Below are 14,592 nucleotides of genomic sequence, written 5' to 3' on the forward strand. Positions count from 1 at the left end.
CTTCAGATGGGCAAAATCTAAAGTTCAATGTAGCCGAGTGTTGGCAAGGATTTGTAGCAGCAGGAATTTGTAGACGCTGCTGGTGGGAGTGGAGCTTGATATCACATTAGAAGACTGAGTGTTACGATTTCCAATTTCCGCCTCCCCCTCCTCCCCAGCTCCTCTCCCTTCCTCTTCTTCCTTTTCTCCATCCTCTTCCTCCTTGTTTTTAAACGTTACGTTTCAGGTTTAACATACAAATAAGTGAGCACATCCTAAGGTTACATCTCCGTGCATTTTTCCCAAGTGAGCACGCCAGGGCCGCCAGTACCCGGAGGGCGACACAGATCCCTCCCGGCTCTCTCCCATCCCCCCGACCCCATTTTAGCCACTGCCACCCCCCACCCACCACAAGGGTGACCAGCAAGCTGGCTTCTAACACTGTTGATTAGTTTTCTCCTATTTTTGAACTTTACCTACCTGCAGTCAAATGCGGGTACTCATTTATGCCTGGTTTCTTTCATTTGACATTCATGTTTATGACATTCACTCACGTAGTTGTGGATGATGGTGGATCATTTATCCTCATTGCTGTATAGTATTCTGTTACATGTATAGGCCACTGTTTATCCAGCAAACCCTTGTTGCCTGGCTCCAAAGGGAAGAATTCTTAAACAATTCACCAAAGCACACATCTCAAGGGCCAACGATACATTTGGCTAACTTGAAGTTACAAGTAATCTAAGTGAACAGTCGGGTTGGTTCCAGTTTTGAGCTGTTATGAATAAGCTGCTGGAACCATTGCTTGCGCATGTCTTTTGATGCGCCTATCATGCGTTTCTGTGAGGAATGTCCCTCGGAGCGAGCTCAGTTTTAATAGATCCTGCCAGGCAGTTGGCTGACGTGTTTGCATCAATTCACACTCCCACAGCAACATGTGATGCTTCCGGTTGCTCCACATCCTGACCAGCACCTGCTTTTGTCTGTCTTTTTCATTTAACATTGTTGCTGTGAGTGCGGCAGGGCTACATTGTGATTTCAATTTGCAACTTTTGGGCTATCCTCTTTGGCCAAGTGGTCTTTCAAGTCTTTTCTATTGTCTGTCTTATTGATTTGTAGCAACTCCTTTTATACTGTGGATATGAGTTTAGCTGTTAAATAGATGCGGTACAGATGTCTTTTTCCATTCTGTGGCTCGACTCTTTGGATGTGATAACTTGAAGTTGTATTTTCTGAAGCTCCCGTCCCTTCGGAACTGCCGAGGGAGAGATCAGAGGCTTCAGGACTCCCAGGCCTGCATTAGTTACGGGAGATGAACTTTTTTTGGTTTTATTTTATATTTTATCAGTTCTCAGATGCACTTTATTTTCCACCTCTCTACACCCCTGGAATTGGGATGCGTTTTAACAATCATTGGAATCTTACACCAAAAATTGGCAGCACTTTCTTTCCTGATGTTCTCTAATGGTGCATCTTACAATCAGTGACAGCTCGGACTTGGTGAAATGTCGCATGTGGGGGCCTGGGGACAATTTTATTTGAAGAAAGGGCTCTGGTTCTCCTCCCTCCTCCCCCAACACTAGCGTTGGTTTACATTGGTTGCCTTGGCACTTGGAAGAGCATCAGAATCACTGTTAACCCTGTAGCTTCCCCAGGCCCATCCTCTGAGACCCGGGAGGGAGTCTTGGTGGAGGGGTCCTTGGGGGCCTCTTTACCCAGCGCAGAGACAGTGGGTCTGGCTGCGTGAGAGTAGAGTTCTGACACTTGCGAGTGCACCAGCGAGCCCTGGAGCATGGGTTAGAATCTAGCCTGCCTTAGACACCCCGAGTCCATGGCTTAGGGTGGCCCTGGTCCTTCTCTGTTCCCAGGAGTTCTCAGGTGCTGCTGAGCCTGCTGGCCAGGGACCACACTTTGAGAAACATTAGGCGAGGGGAGAGATAAAAGGTATCTCCTTACATGCTGCTCTGCTTTCTCTGGGCGCCTTTTTTCTAGCAGCTGGGGAGCAGATACTCCTGTAGGGCCATGCGTTGTGAAGCACCCCAGCCCCTCTGCCCACGGCCTCTGCACCCACCGGCCGAAGACAATGGAGACGGGGGTACAAACGGTTGATAGAAACTTCGATGAAACATGTTGTGCCTCATCATTGGAAAGTCTGTTTGACTAGGCTTATTAAAAACAACAGCGTTATTGCGAAATGATTTAAGTGATTCATTTGCAAAGGAGGAGAAGAGAAGACGAGGAGCCTGGGAGAAGCTGCCTATAAATATTCCTCAAGCGTGCAAAAATCTGCCTTCATGCAAAGTGGGGTTTTTTATTTTCACAAGAAGTACCTATAAGGCTGCGGGAGCTCATGAGAATATATGAGAGAGGTGTGTTTTCTTCTCTCTCTGGAATATATTTTAGGCTTTCCCCAAGAACTTATTTATGGCAGAAAGACAGAGGCTTCGATGTATGGCCTCATCAGTCTGAGTGGTGTCCCTTTTGGGGAAGGCATGGCCGGGCGCCTCCGCCGGGGACTGGAGGGTTAGGTGAGAGTTCACTTGGGCAGCGCTGGGAGGTTTGGGCCCGACGGTCCTGGGTGTGGCCGGGAGCTTGTCTCTGGGAGAGGGAGGGGAGCGCCAGGGTCTTCAGGTCAAGTGGTTACTGAGCCCGGATGCCCTCCCAGGTCTCCGGACTCCTGTTCTGTGCTCTGCCACTGTGCCTCTGTGGGGACAGACGTGGTGCTCCCCCCCACCCCGCCCCAGGAGAATAAGCCAGCCCGGCTTCCAGTCTGACTCAGCGTGCCCCGTGTCTCCAGCCGCACCTGCTGAGGTGTATTGACAGCGGGCTGGGCTGTTGCGGCTCTGTGCCCACCATGTGGGTGTGTTCACAGGTGACCACGGTGGGGTTAGCTAAAGGCCTACAGTGGTTCTGTCTGGGCGCCTCGGTTTCCTCATATAAAAATCAGAGCCGTGATCTCTTTCCTGTCTGCCTTGCGACACAAACAAGGAGCAGGGAGCTGGTCAAGGTCAGGGATGAGTACAGTGGGTGACGTGAGCGGGTCTGCCTGGTAAAGGAGCAGAGGGTCGATCGGGACGGCTGGCTTTGTACCCTTTGTGCTATGGGATTGTGGGAAAACTCTTCAAGTCCCTGAGCATTTGCATCATCAGTAAAATGGTGTACAAATTCTTCTCCCTAGGTTTGTGGTGAGGAGGTGCATATAAAGTAGTTGTTACAAATTTCAGGCCTTCGCACACCCCCACTATTACTAACATGTATTTGAATTCCTACCGCCCTCCCCCCAGCAGACTGAGTTCCTTGAAGATAATGATACCGCTTAGCTATTTCTTTACCTCACGAAGCACTCGGTGCAAATTGAACGAGAAGGAACGGAATAATGCTGACTGTAATAAAGTAACATTTCATGAGCGCTGAGTCTGTGCCAGGTGCTATGATAAATCCTTTGCCCATATTATCTAATTTCCCCTTCACATCAAACTGTGAGGAAAGTGTTCGTACCCCCACGTTTAGACAGGGAAAGCGAAGCTCAGAGAGGTAAACAGATTTGTCCAATACGACAGAGCTGTTGAGCGGCAGAGCTGGGGTTGGAGCCCAGGTGTGGCTGACTCCAGACAGGCTGTGCTGGAGGAGGAGCATCTACCCAGCCTGGGACTGGGGTCTGGGAAGGCTTCTTGGAGGAGGGGTCTTCAAGGAGGAGCGGGAGCTCCTCACTATCTGGCTGGTGAGCTGGGGAGGCATTCCAGGTAGAGGGCGCAGCAAGGTCAGAGAGGGAGTGTGGGGGCCTGGTCTGGCTCCCGCAGTCCTGGGGTTGGAGGGTGTCATGTGCGGGGGGTGGTTATGGGGTGGGTGGTGGGGCCATGAAGCCGGGCCAGCCCACGGGGCGATGAGAGCCAGGTCAGAGATCCAGACTCCATCCTGAAGGTGAGGAGCGGACCAGAGAACCTTTCAGATGGGCTGTGTGGGCGACAGCAGCCAAGGAGTTGTTTCCTCTTGTGGGGTGGTGCTCGTGAAACTCGAAGGCCATTTAAAGCTCATGAAAGCCCGTAACGGCCCCTTCTCTCCCAAGGCCAGTTGGTAATGAGTCATCTCCGTGTGTCCCAGTTGGAAGCATGACCCTTCTCCCGGAGCTTTTACAAAGGTGTCCCCACGGGCCACCAAAAATGCCAGAGGCTGTGGAGCGCTCCCTTTAATCCTCATTCACGTATGTTTATTAGTTCCTTCGGGACATATTCTTCGAGCCCCCACAAGGCAGTTGGATGGCGCGGTCAGGAGTGAGGGCCCTGGAGCCGCTGGCTGGCTGCGCATTCTTGGGGGAGCGTCTGCACCCTGGTGCCTCAGTTTCCTCACCTGCGATCTGGAGACTTTGTACCTCCTCTGCGAGTTGCCCTGAGGGTTCTGTGGGTTGGCCTGTGCTGGGCACGTGATAAGCACTATCTGTGGTGCTGACTGCTATTAAGGTCACTATTCCTGTCGCTTAGTAGCAGGTGATGAGCCGACTGGGACGAGAAATATACAGGGTGATGCCCACACGTTCCGTGGCATCCCTGGGAGAACCCCAGAGCCGCCACTGAGCTAGAGGTGTGTTCTGAATTCCCCCTAATGCCTGGGCCGCTTGGAGGGCAGGCACCACCAGCCTGGAGCCTGAAGCCACGGCCCAGTCTCCTTGGCAGACAAACCACACACCAGCCAGCTGGCTCTGCAGTCAGGCCGGCTCTGCCCCTTGGTTCATTTTCTCTTCTTTCTTTTTTTCCCTAATTCCTTTTTATCATTTCCTCCCCCGCTCAGGTTAATGGGTATTGGGCTTCCCTTCGGCAGGGGTGGGGGGTGGGGGTCCACATGGGTTCCTTTGGCCAGGGCCCTGCAGGGGTCCAGGTCTTATCTGGCCTCTGGTCTGTACCCTGCGGGCTGTTTAACATGACCTCCCTGAGCCACTACTCCAGGTGGGTGATGACCCCTGCTCTGCTGGCCCCCAGGGGCCTGGCGGTCAGGAGCTGTGAGACGGGGCTGCCGTGCTGTAGCTCTAACCCAGCACCTGGGACTCAGCCCCCCCCCGTCGGGGTCCCTCCGCGACTGAGCAGCTGTGATGTCAGCAAGTCATCTCACCACTCGATGCCTCTGTTTTCCATTCTGTGAAATGGGAATAACAAAAACGCCCTCCTCATAAGGGTTTAAAGACGATGGCCCGTCCCCAGCTTTCCATGAGCATGAGCTATTTCTCATACAAGCCTTAACAACGCACAGACCCTGTTAGTTAAATGGACAAGTAGAGGAGCAGAGCAAAAGGGGGCTGTTGGGCCTGTAGAGAAAGGACAGCTGGAGGGTGTTGGGAGTCCTTGAACAGAAGAGCCAAGTGCAGAGTTGGGCCAAGGTGTGGGTGCCCCACGTGCGGTAGTCTTAGCTCCCCAACTCGACGGTGGGGTCCTTGAGGACCAGGGTCCGGCACACAGTAGGTGCTCACACAGTGAATGACTAGTGACAGTGACAGCTCTAGGCTATATGTGCTCAGTATAATGCCCCCCTGTTCCTCCAAACTGCAAAGGGAGCCGTGCTCAGGATATATGATTTGTTCTACCGCACGCAAAATACACAGCAAATTCATTCATTCCTGCCCTGATTTTGGGCAGACCCCGGAGTCACAGTCTCTAAGTGGAAAGGGGGTTTCCGGTGATTTGGCTAAGTGGTGGATCCAGGGGATATTTGAGAATAATTTCTCGTTCATCAGTCCTTGAGGAATCTGCAAGGGCCCCTCTGGGTTTGTAAGCCAGGCTTTCCCCCTGGTTAAACTGGTGTCCAGTGTGTATTTGCCCAATAGCCCTGGGCATGGAGCCACCCCCTGCCCCACAACCGTGGGCGAAGCTCTTGGGCCCTGTGATGTGGGAAGAGAGAGCATCTGTGGGAGGATCAGGGGCGACTGACTTCTGTGAAAAGCACCTGCCATTTCCCCCAATTTGCAAAGGCTAATTGTGCTTTGGGCTCCTCACTTGGGTTCTGTAGAACACAAAATTAATGCATTAAAGTAATTTTGTGCTCCCTTTGCCCAGGCCGATTAGTGCAAATTAAATTTCACACTAATTGGCTAAGGCGGAGAGAACACAATCCTGATGTCTGAGATCAATGCCGAGCGCGGGGGAGAGGGGCAGAGCTGAGGACCGTGATCCGGGCGTTCCCGGATCGCACGGGCTTGCGTTCAGCGCCCATCGCATATGGTCCCTTGTCTGGCTCCAGTGCCTCTGTGTCCCCTTAAGTCATCCTAACCCATTTAGGCCCAGGGTGAGGCCACGATTAGGAGGAGATCTTAGCAGTTTCTATGTCAATAATTCTTAAACCTGGTTGTGCTTAAGAATCAACCTGGAGTGTGTTGAAAATCTGATCCCTGGGTCCCATCACAAAGATTATAGTTTTGGGGATATGAGAATCCTGGAATTGGCATTTTAACAACCATTTCTGGTCACTGCAATACAGGTGTTCCCCCAGAACACAGGGGAAGGAATAGCGGAAGGAAGCCCCATCCCAAAGCTAGCCAGGAGCATCCTGGGAGAGCATCCTGGGTTCAAGTTCCGGCTCTGCCCCTTACTCACTGGGTGACTTCAGAACACTCCCCTTAAGCTTTGTTTCTGTTGGAATCTGCATTTCAGTCTGAGCAGCCACCGGTGGGTCAGCAGGATGGGAGGCGGATGAGCTGGAGGAGGAAAAAGGAAGGGTGTGGAGGAGGTAGAGAGTAGCCCTGTCTTTGAAGCTCAATTACTGTTTTTGAAGATGCTTATTGTTTTTTGTTTTTCTGATTGCAAAAGGGCTTTTAAAAAATCAACAGTATAGAAATACCTCACAAGGAAGTTGGCGATCCCTGTGAGCCCACTTTTCGGGGTGGAGGGGGGGCGGGGGCAGCAGCAAATCCCTGTCGCCAGTTGGGAGTGCCTTTTTCTGTGCAAGTCAAAATGGAAACAGACTGGAATTCTGTTCTGCAACTTTGCTGTTTTTCCCGTTGGCAACATATCTTGGGGATTTTTTCACATCAGAACATAGAGATCTGCATCCTCCTCCTTCATGGGGCAGCTGAATGGCTTTTGGGACACCGGCGACGGGCTCCAGCTTGGCCGGGCAGCTGAGTTCCACCCTGGAAGGGCCACAGTGTCTGTGTGACAGCATCACAGTTGCCCCTCAGTGCGACCTCCCAGCGGGTCTGATGGGAGAGCGAGGTGTTTTGATGTCGTCGTGCACAAGATTTTTTGGCGTAGAATCAGAATGGCAGGAGGAAGATAAATAATCACCCCGTTCAATGCATTTTGCAACTCAAGTGACCAAAGCCCCCGAGAGGAAGAGACTTGTCCAAGGTCTCACCATATGTTAGTTGTTGTGTTTGGACTCGAACCCTATACTGGCCTCTATTATTTTCCTTTCCTTGCCTCTTGACTTTACCCCCTGACTTCAGTTTCATGAGCAGCCTTCTTCTGTGCAAGGTGGCTCCGGAGCCTCTTGGTCATGAACAGTCCACTTCTATGTTTCTCTCCTTGCTCTTTGGCAGGCCCTTGAACCTGGAAGGCTGCGCATTGGACCAGTAATGCCACAGACACCCTGACTCATTTGGCGTCTGTCCTTGGTCAGTTGCTTGGAAAGAAAAACCAGTGCGAGGGAATTTGTGGAAAAGTAAACACGTGTACATTTAACTTTAAGCCCGTCTACCTTAACACACAGAGGTGGGACCAAAACCTTTGGAGGATGAGCATCCAAGTCAAGCTCCTCTTTCCTCCTTAAGCTGTCTCTACTACGTGACTGTGTGTTTTCCAGCTTTGATTACTTCAAAGTGAGCAAATAGCAAAGTAATTGGAATGCAGAAACCCCGGTTTTCAAAAGCAGCTCACCTTTTTTTTTTTTTTTCCTAATACCTTCCAAAGCATTTTACCTAGTTTTCATGGAACATCTTTGTCCAGTCACATTTTATAGGCTTATGTAATAGCTAATTGAAAAGGTAACTATGATAACAACACAACAGGCATCCACAAGTGGGGAACACATGGGATTGACATGCAGCGTGCATGGCAGTCACCTGGCAGCCACGGAGGGGGCTGCTGGCTGGAGGCACTCCGGTTTCCCGTGTGGGGCGCACCTAGGCGCGCGACTCACTGAGGGAGCCTGTCGGGCTGTCCGGCGAGATGCTGCCCTGAAGGACGGCTAAGGGGAGTTTCTGCTACAGTAACCGTTTCTTAATTGGACACTTCCTCTGTGCCAGGCACTGTGTTAAGCTTTATGGAGATTATCTCACTTAATTCTCAAAACAAATCTGTAAGTTAACGTCTGGCCTCCCAAGCCGAGAAGATGAAGAATCAGCTGACTGCGCGGTTCAAAGCCACACAGCCAGGGAGTGTCGGGCCAAGGATCTGAGCACACCCAGAGCAATAAAAGTCTGATGCCCATGCTCTTACCCACATCGTTACATGGAAGGGTCGCCTTGCCAAGGGAGCCGGTGATTTGTCCAGTGGACTGTGTGAGGGGCAGAAGTGTTGGGGGCCCCACTGGCTGACACTGCTTTAACCCTCTTCATCCCAGATCGCTGACTTGACCACAGAGCTTGCGGACGAGCGCTTCAAAGGGGACGTGGCCTGCCAGGTGCTGGAGAGTGAGCGGGCAGAGCGGCTGCGGGCCTCCCGGGAGGTCCAGGAGCTGAAGGTGAGTTGTCCAGGGTGTGGGGTGCGGGGTGTGGGGTGCGGGGTGGGTGAACAAGCTGGACCCTGTGCTCACATCTGGGGTCAGTACACCTAAGAAAGATGCACGCCCGTGCCTGAGGTCTTGGGGGCCATTTGGGTCTTACTACGGTTTGGTCTTGGAGGTGCCCTGGGTAAGGAGGGTGCAGAGGGTGGACCGTCCCTGGCTGTGGTGGTGCCATGGTGAGGGCTGTGCGGGGAGTGGCCAGTCCGGGGTGGGAAGCACCACGGGCAAGGCGGCCAGCTGTGGTCTGAAACCTCGAGCCTCTCTTCCAGGGCAAGTGTGAGCAAGTCCAGAAGAGTTTGGGAGAAGTAGAGAAACAGTTGGAAGAAGCCCAGCAGAAGATTCAGTTGAATGACTTGGAAAGGAGTCACGCTGGAGGAGGTGAGCAGACTTGGAGCTCTCGGGGGTAGAGGCTAGTGGTAAAAGCTGCCCTTTTCTTTCATTCATTCGTCCGTCCATCCATTCACATAAGGACTTACTCTGTAACAGGCACTGCATTAGGGGCTGAGGCTTTGGCAGAGCGAAGAGGCACAGACCGTGCCCTCTGGGAGCTCACAGCTCGGTGAGGCAGGCAGGCATGCAACACCTAAGCCAACCGTATCCCAAGTGATAAACTAGCAATGTGACAGGGGCTGTTTAGTAACAATGCAAAGAATGATAAATAAAAAAAGATAGTGGCCCTGTGACAAGGTCCAAATATAAATATATATGAATGTTTTTAATACCAATTTTGAGGAAGGCATTCCAGTGGTTAAAAGTGAAATCTATGAAACTGCATTTCTGGATTTAAATCGAGATTCCATCTCGTATTAGATGAGTGACTTTGGGCATAGAAATCATCGTCTTGTTTTTTTTCCCAAACGGATGTGGTCACAGATGATTAATCGAGCGCGTCCAGCCCGGTGCGTGGCGCAGCGCGCCGGCCCGCGGTCGGTTCCTTTATCGTAACTGCTACTGATGCTGATAGTGTGATCATTACCCGTGCTTGTCTCCTCCGGGGCAGAAGCCACTTCCATCCTCATCTAAAAGCAGCGTCAGGCCCTCAGCAGGTATTGGGTGACGGGAGAGAGGGGGAGAGGACCCCTGAGCCACCCACGCATCGGTGTGCTCAGCACAGCCAGGGGTTCCTGGGGGTGCCCGTCTGATGCGATGCCTGGGGACTCGCACGCCACGGTTGGATGGGCCCGGTGACATTTTTGTCAACGCCTCTCCCCGGGAGGAATGAGTTAGGGGAGGAGGCTGCCCAGAGTGTCTGTCAGCTTTTATGAAACGTTGACATCATTCCTTCGATGCCCCCAGAGAATTTCTGCCCTAGAAATGGCAGGGACACTCAGGGGAAGGGAGGTCTGGAGGCGGTGGAGGAGAGGCAAAGAGCATTTGCTTTCTGCTCCATTTTTGTTCTTCTCTCTCCTCCTGGCCACCCCCCCGGGCAGGCATTCACCAGGGAGGTGAACATGCAGGAGCTTGAGGCTGTCTGATACGGGCACCCAGCAAGGCACCGGGCGCACACCGGGGGTAGGACAGGAATTTGCACAGGACCAGCAGTCGGGGACAGCACACTTCCCAGCAGGCGTCGGCTGCAGTTCCATCCTGGCTGCGATTCACGTCTGAACGATACTCCCCGGTGTGTTCTTCTATGGAAAGATGCGGGAGTCGAAGGAGAGGGAGACGTGCTTAGCTCATGAGCACATTAGTCACAATGTTATATGGGCTTTCAGCTCTGGGCGCTCATTTCCAGGAAGCCAACCCACAAATAGTTTGTTTTTCATTATGAAAGTAATACATACTCATTATAGAAAATTTCTAAAATGTAAGAAAGTTGGAGGAAGCCGTAAAACACTTTAATCACACTACTGCTTTGCCACCACAACCTCCACCATGGATCAGGTCGGAGTATAAATTACTAAAAGTATCTGTGTTTTCCTCCAAGTGTGGTGAAGTGTTTAAAGAGGACTTTTTATGGGATGCATCTAACATTGAGCTGGACTCTTTGGGGTTATAGAAGAATTTTAGTTGGATCCCGCTTTCAAGAAACTTGCAAAATAAATGGAGTGGTCAGATAAACCCAGGAAAAGTATAACTAGGCGTAACCGAGTAGTGAGGACTGAACTATATACACACTGATGAAGAACGGCTCCCATGGGGAGGGGGTGGAGGTGAAAATCAGCCTTGAAGAACGGAGAACAGTTTCCTCATCTGCTCAGGCCACCCTCTCATCACTGGCTGCATAGCACACCATCGCACCGAGTACGTGGTTCAGCCGCAGAAATGCTTTCTGCTTCCTCTTTCTTTTGCAGGCTATGCTGTTAGCTGCTTGAGGGCTTCCCCCTGCCCCCAGGGGAGAGACAGGATTCTTTCTCCACCATGATATTATTTACCTTGGTGCAAACTTGAACAAGTTGACTCCTTACAGTTATGTCATTCTTCTGTTTGGGTTAGTTGCATGGGAATCTCTTGTGGGGTCACCTCTTCCGAGACCACAGTCCTACCATTCATTGAGCATCAATCCGTCTACCTACCCACCACTTGCCCGCTTCTCCGTCTACCCTATCATACATTTATCTGTCAGTTTATTGATTCCATTCATTCATTAATTCTGTCCATTCATCACCCACCCATCTACCCACCCACCTATCTCTTTACCCTAACACCCATCCACCTACCTATCTGATGGAAGTTATGGAGCATTTATATGCTCCATATAAATGAGCATGCTAGGACATGCTAGGCATTGTAGTAGGACCTGGAGACACAACGAAGAACAAAAATATGTTTGCTAACCTTGTGAGTTTGAGTCCTCGTCTGGATTTCCTTAAGTTTCCCATTTGAGAGCCCTGATCATGCTTGGCTCTCACTTATATGTTCGTTTCCTCCACTAGATTCTCCTAGAAGAGATAATGCTTCCCTATTCATTACCCCTTGTACCTGGTACGGAGTGGAGTGCTCATTAAGTATTTGGATGGATGGAAGGTAGATGAAAGAAATTATAATGAATGGATGGGTGGGTGTATAGAGACTGGATAATCTCTGCTTTAAGCTGTCCACTTGTAGAATGTTTTCCACAACTCCATTATTTTACAGGGTATTACTTTATTATTTAGATGGTCAGAAGAAAAATCATAATTTGGTTTAGCCTATTCTATTTAGCCAAACAGCTTTCAACAACCAACAAATGATTTTTTTAGATTTTTACCAAATTAAGGTATTGTTCTGTGATCTCATGGAGACATCTTGTGACCAATGTCCCGGTTGCTCTTCATTCCGTAGATTCTTTATTACTCATTGATTTGTTAATTCAACCAACGTTCACTGATTATATACTCTTCTACCCACCGTGGTTGGCCAGTAGGGCAGTTCCAGTTGGTGAACTTGTATCATTGAGGGGAAACTTATGTGTAGGGAATTCTTCTAGAAGGTATTGGGGGTCCAAAAATGACTAAAATACCTCCCCTGCCCTCAGAATAATTTTTTTGAAAAAGAAGGGTATGTGTACACTTGTGGAGAAATTGTGCTGTATAAAACAGCTGAGCTTAGGATCGTGAGCCTTCAATTACTTGAGACAACTAGAGGTAGTCAGGGCAGGCTGCCTAGAGGAGGTGTTTTTTTGTTTTTTGTTTTGTTTTTTTAACTTTGGACTTAAGCAGGACTTCCTAACCCAAGGTCCAAGGTCAAGCCCCAGGAACTCTGTTAATATTGTGAAATTCTGTACAAAGAGCTGAGAAGAGGCCGCCCTCATTCACCTAGCCCTGGTCTCCCTAACCTTGTTAAACAGCGGATGAGTGGCAAGTGCGCTTCGACTGCGCCCAGATGGAGAACGAGTTTCTCAGAAAGCGGCTGCAGCAGTTGGAGGAGAGGCTGGACTCGGAGCTGACATCCAGGAAGGAGCTGGAGCAGCAGGTAAGAGGCAGGCGAGTGTCTGCGTGGCAGAGGCATCAGGGAGCGTGCCGGTTCCTGCTTCCCCATCCAAGTTCGGCGTCGGGGGAGAAAGCGCACACTGACCCCTTCATGTTTCTCCACCTCCACTGTTGTCACAAATGCTGGTCAGTGTGCGATATGGAGAGTATTTCCTTTCCTGGTGGGTATCCTATACTGGGAAAGAATTCTCTTGTTGGAAAGAACGTGAACATGAACGCAGGCTGTCTGAGTTTGCGCTCCATTTCTGCTTTGACCTTGCATAAATCACTTCACGTTTTGAGCCTCAGATTCCTCATCAATAAAACGGTCATAATATTCTGTTACAATAGTCAAATGCTATTCCTTCCCATCGCCTCTGTTCTAATCTGCCCCCGCTGCATCTCATCGAGACCAGATCGGCAGCCTCCTAACTGGTCTTCTTGCCTCCAGCCTCTCCCTGCAACCGCCTGCCAGGCTGCAGACAAAGGCTCCTTCAGAGCTTCTCAGATTGCTCTGTTGCCCCAAGTTGTGCTGACTCTCATGGTCGATTGAGTCCTTGTGCATTTTATAAATTTGGATCGGGAGCTCATCTTCCCCACGTTCCTCTGCACGCGCCACTGGAACTGCTCTGCATGGTCCTTTTCTTCCGACTCTCGTGGTAGACTTGCGCGTGTGTGTGTTTAGCTTTTTCTTCTTATTGTGAGTTGATCTTGCTTTTATCTTTTTAAGCTTTTTTATCGATGTGAGGGGAGTCTCGTTCACGGGGCTGTGGGTGTGTTCCTTTAGAAGCAGTGCTTCTGCACTTTCCTCCGCGGCAGCCCCGAGATGACGCGAGATTCTCGGTTTCAGAAGTTTGCATCATGTGCCAAGCATCCATTGGAGCTCCAACCCCACATGAGGTCTGGACCTGGGGTTCTAGCTTCTTACGGGGACATTTTCTCCCCCAGCCAGAGCCAGAGTGGCAGCAAGCTTTTCTACCTCCTTGCAGGCCTGTGGGTGGAACTTTCATTGCCCCTTCTCACTGAGGTGCAGCTCTCGGGAGCTTCTGACTCAATCCAAGGTCTTTATTCCAACTCCCCAATTTGCTTCAGGCATCGAACACAGCCTCTATCCTTACGGATGTTTCTAGATCTATCAACCACTCCTCTTGGCCGCCTGGCTGCCATATGTCAGCAGGTACCATTTTTGCTCCCATTTCGTGCCCTCTGCATCTCTGATATTCTGAGATTTCCCGTTTTTTATTGAAAGTGCAGCTTGCCATCACAAATATAATGTAACCTTACCTCAGTTTTCTTGAAAAAATATATAGTTTGGCCTCTTTGCCTGTTTTGCATTGTCTCCTACCACCCCTAGTCTGCATTCTAACCAGTCTACACTCCAACCAGTGGTATGCAGGTGAACCAGCTCTCTAACAATAAACACACAGGCAACCCAACACACCCCCTAATGTATAGTGTTTGCCAGTGGCCAATTTCTGTGGTGTAAATTCTCCCACCATGGCCAATTGCAAGTTAATATTGTGTTGTCACTGAATGTAGAATTGGGAAATGATGTTCAGAATCAGCTCTCATGGGTTGGTATAGGCCAGCTTCAGCACACTGCTCAGTATAACCACCGCATTGTTTAAGGTTCACAGCGGAACTGAGAGAAAGATACAGAGATTTCCCATGCACCCCCTGCCCCTACTAGCAATATCCCCCATCAGGGTGGTACATTTGTTACAGTCATGAACCTTCATGACACATCATCATCACCCAAAGCCCATATATTAGGCCTCACTCTTGGCGTTGTAAACTGTATGGGTTTGGACAAAGATAGAATGACGTGTATCCACCATTAGTTTCATACAGAGTAGCTTCGCTACCCTAAAATTTCCCCATGCTTCTCTATTCATTTCTCTCCCTTAGCCCCTGGCCACCACTGATCTTTTTACTGTCTCCATAGTTTTGCCTTTCCCAGAATGTCATATAGTTGGAATTGTACAGAATGTAGCCTTGTCAGACTGGCTTCTTTCAC

The 14,592-nt window shown here is 50.3% G+C and overlaps 1 protein-coding gene across 1 annotated transcript in view; it reads left to right on the forward strand.

Moving 5' to 3' along the window:
- Window positions 1–14,592, forward strand: part of MYO18B (myosin XVIIIB) — a 212,743-nt gene that overhangs the window by 85,857 nt on the left and 112,294 nt on the right. The window contains exons 25-27 of the mRNA XM_054594428.1: window positions 8,524–8,643; window positions 8,955–9,063; window positions 12,455–12,579. Of these exons, the coding sequence (XP_054450403.1) occupies window positions 8,524–8,643; window positions 8,955–9,063; window positions 12,455–12,579 (354 nt within the window). The remainder of the gene's footprint in view (window positions 1–8,523; window positions 8,644–8,954; window positions 9,064–12,454; window positions 12,580–14,592) is intronic.

The sequence above is a fragment of the Pteronotus mesoamericanus genome, unplaced genomic scaffold (assembly GCF_021234165.1).
Source record: "Pteronotus mesoamericanus isolate MK-2021 breed Mesoamerican mustached bat unplaced genomic scaffold, CSHL_Meso_final scaffold_507, whole genome shotgun sequence".
Lineage (NCBI taxonomy): Eukaryota > Metazoa > Chordata > Mammalia > Chiroptera > Mormoopidae > Pteronotus > Pteronotus mesoamericanus.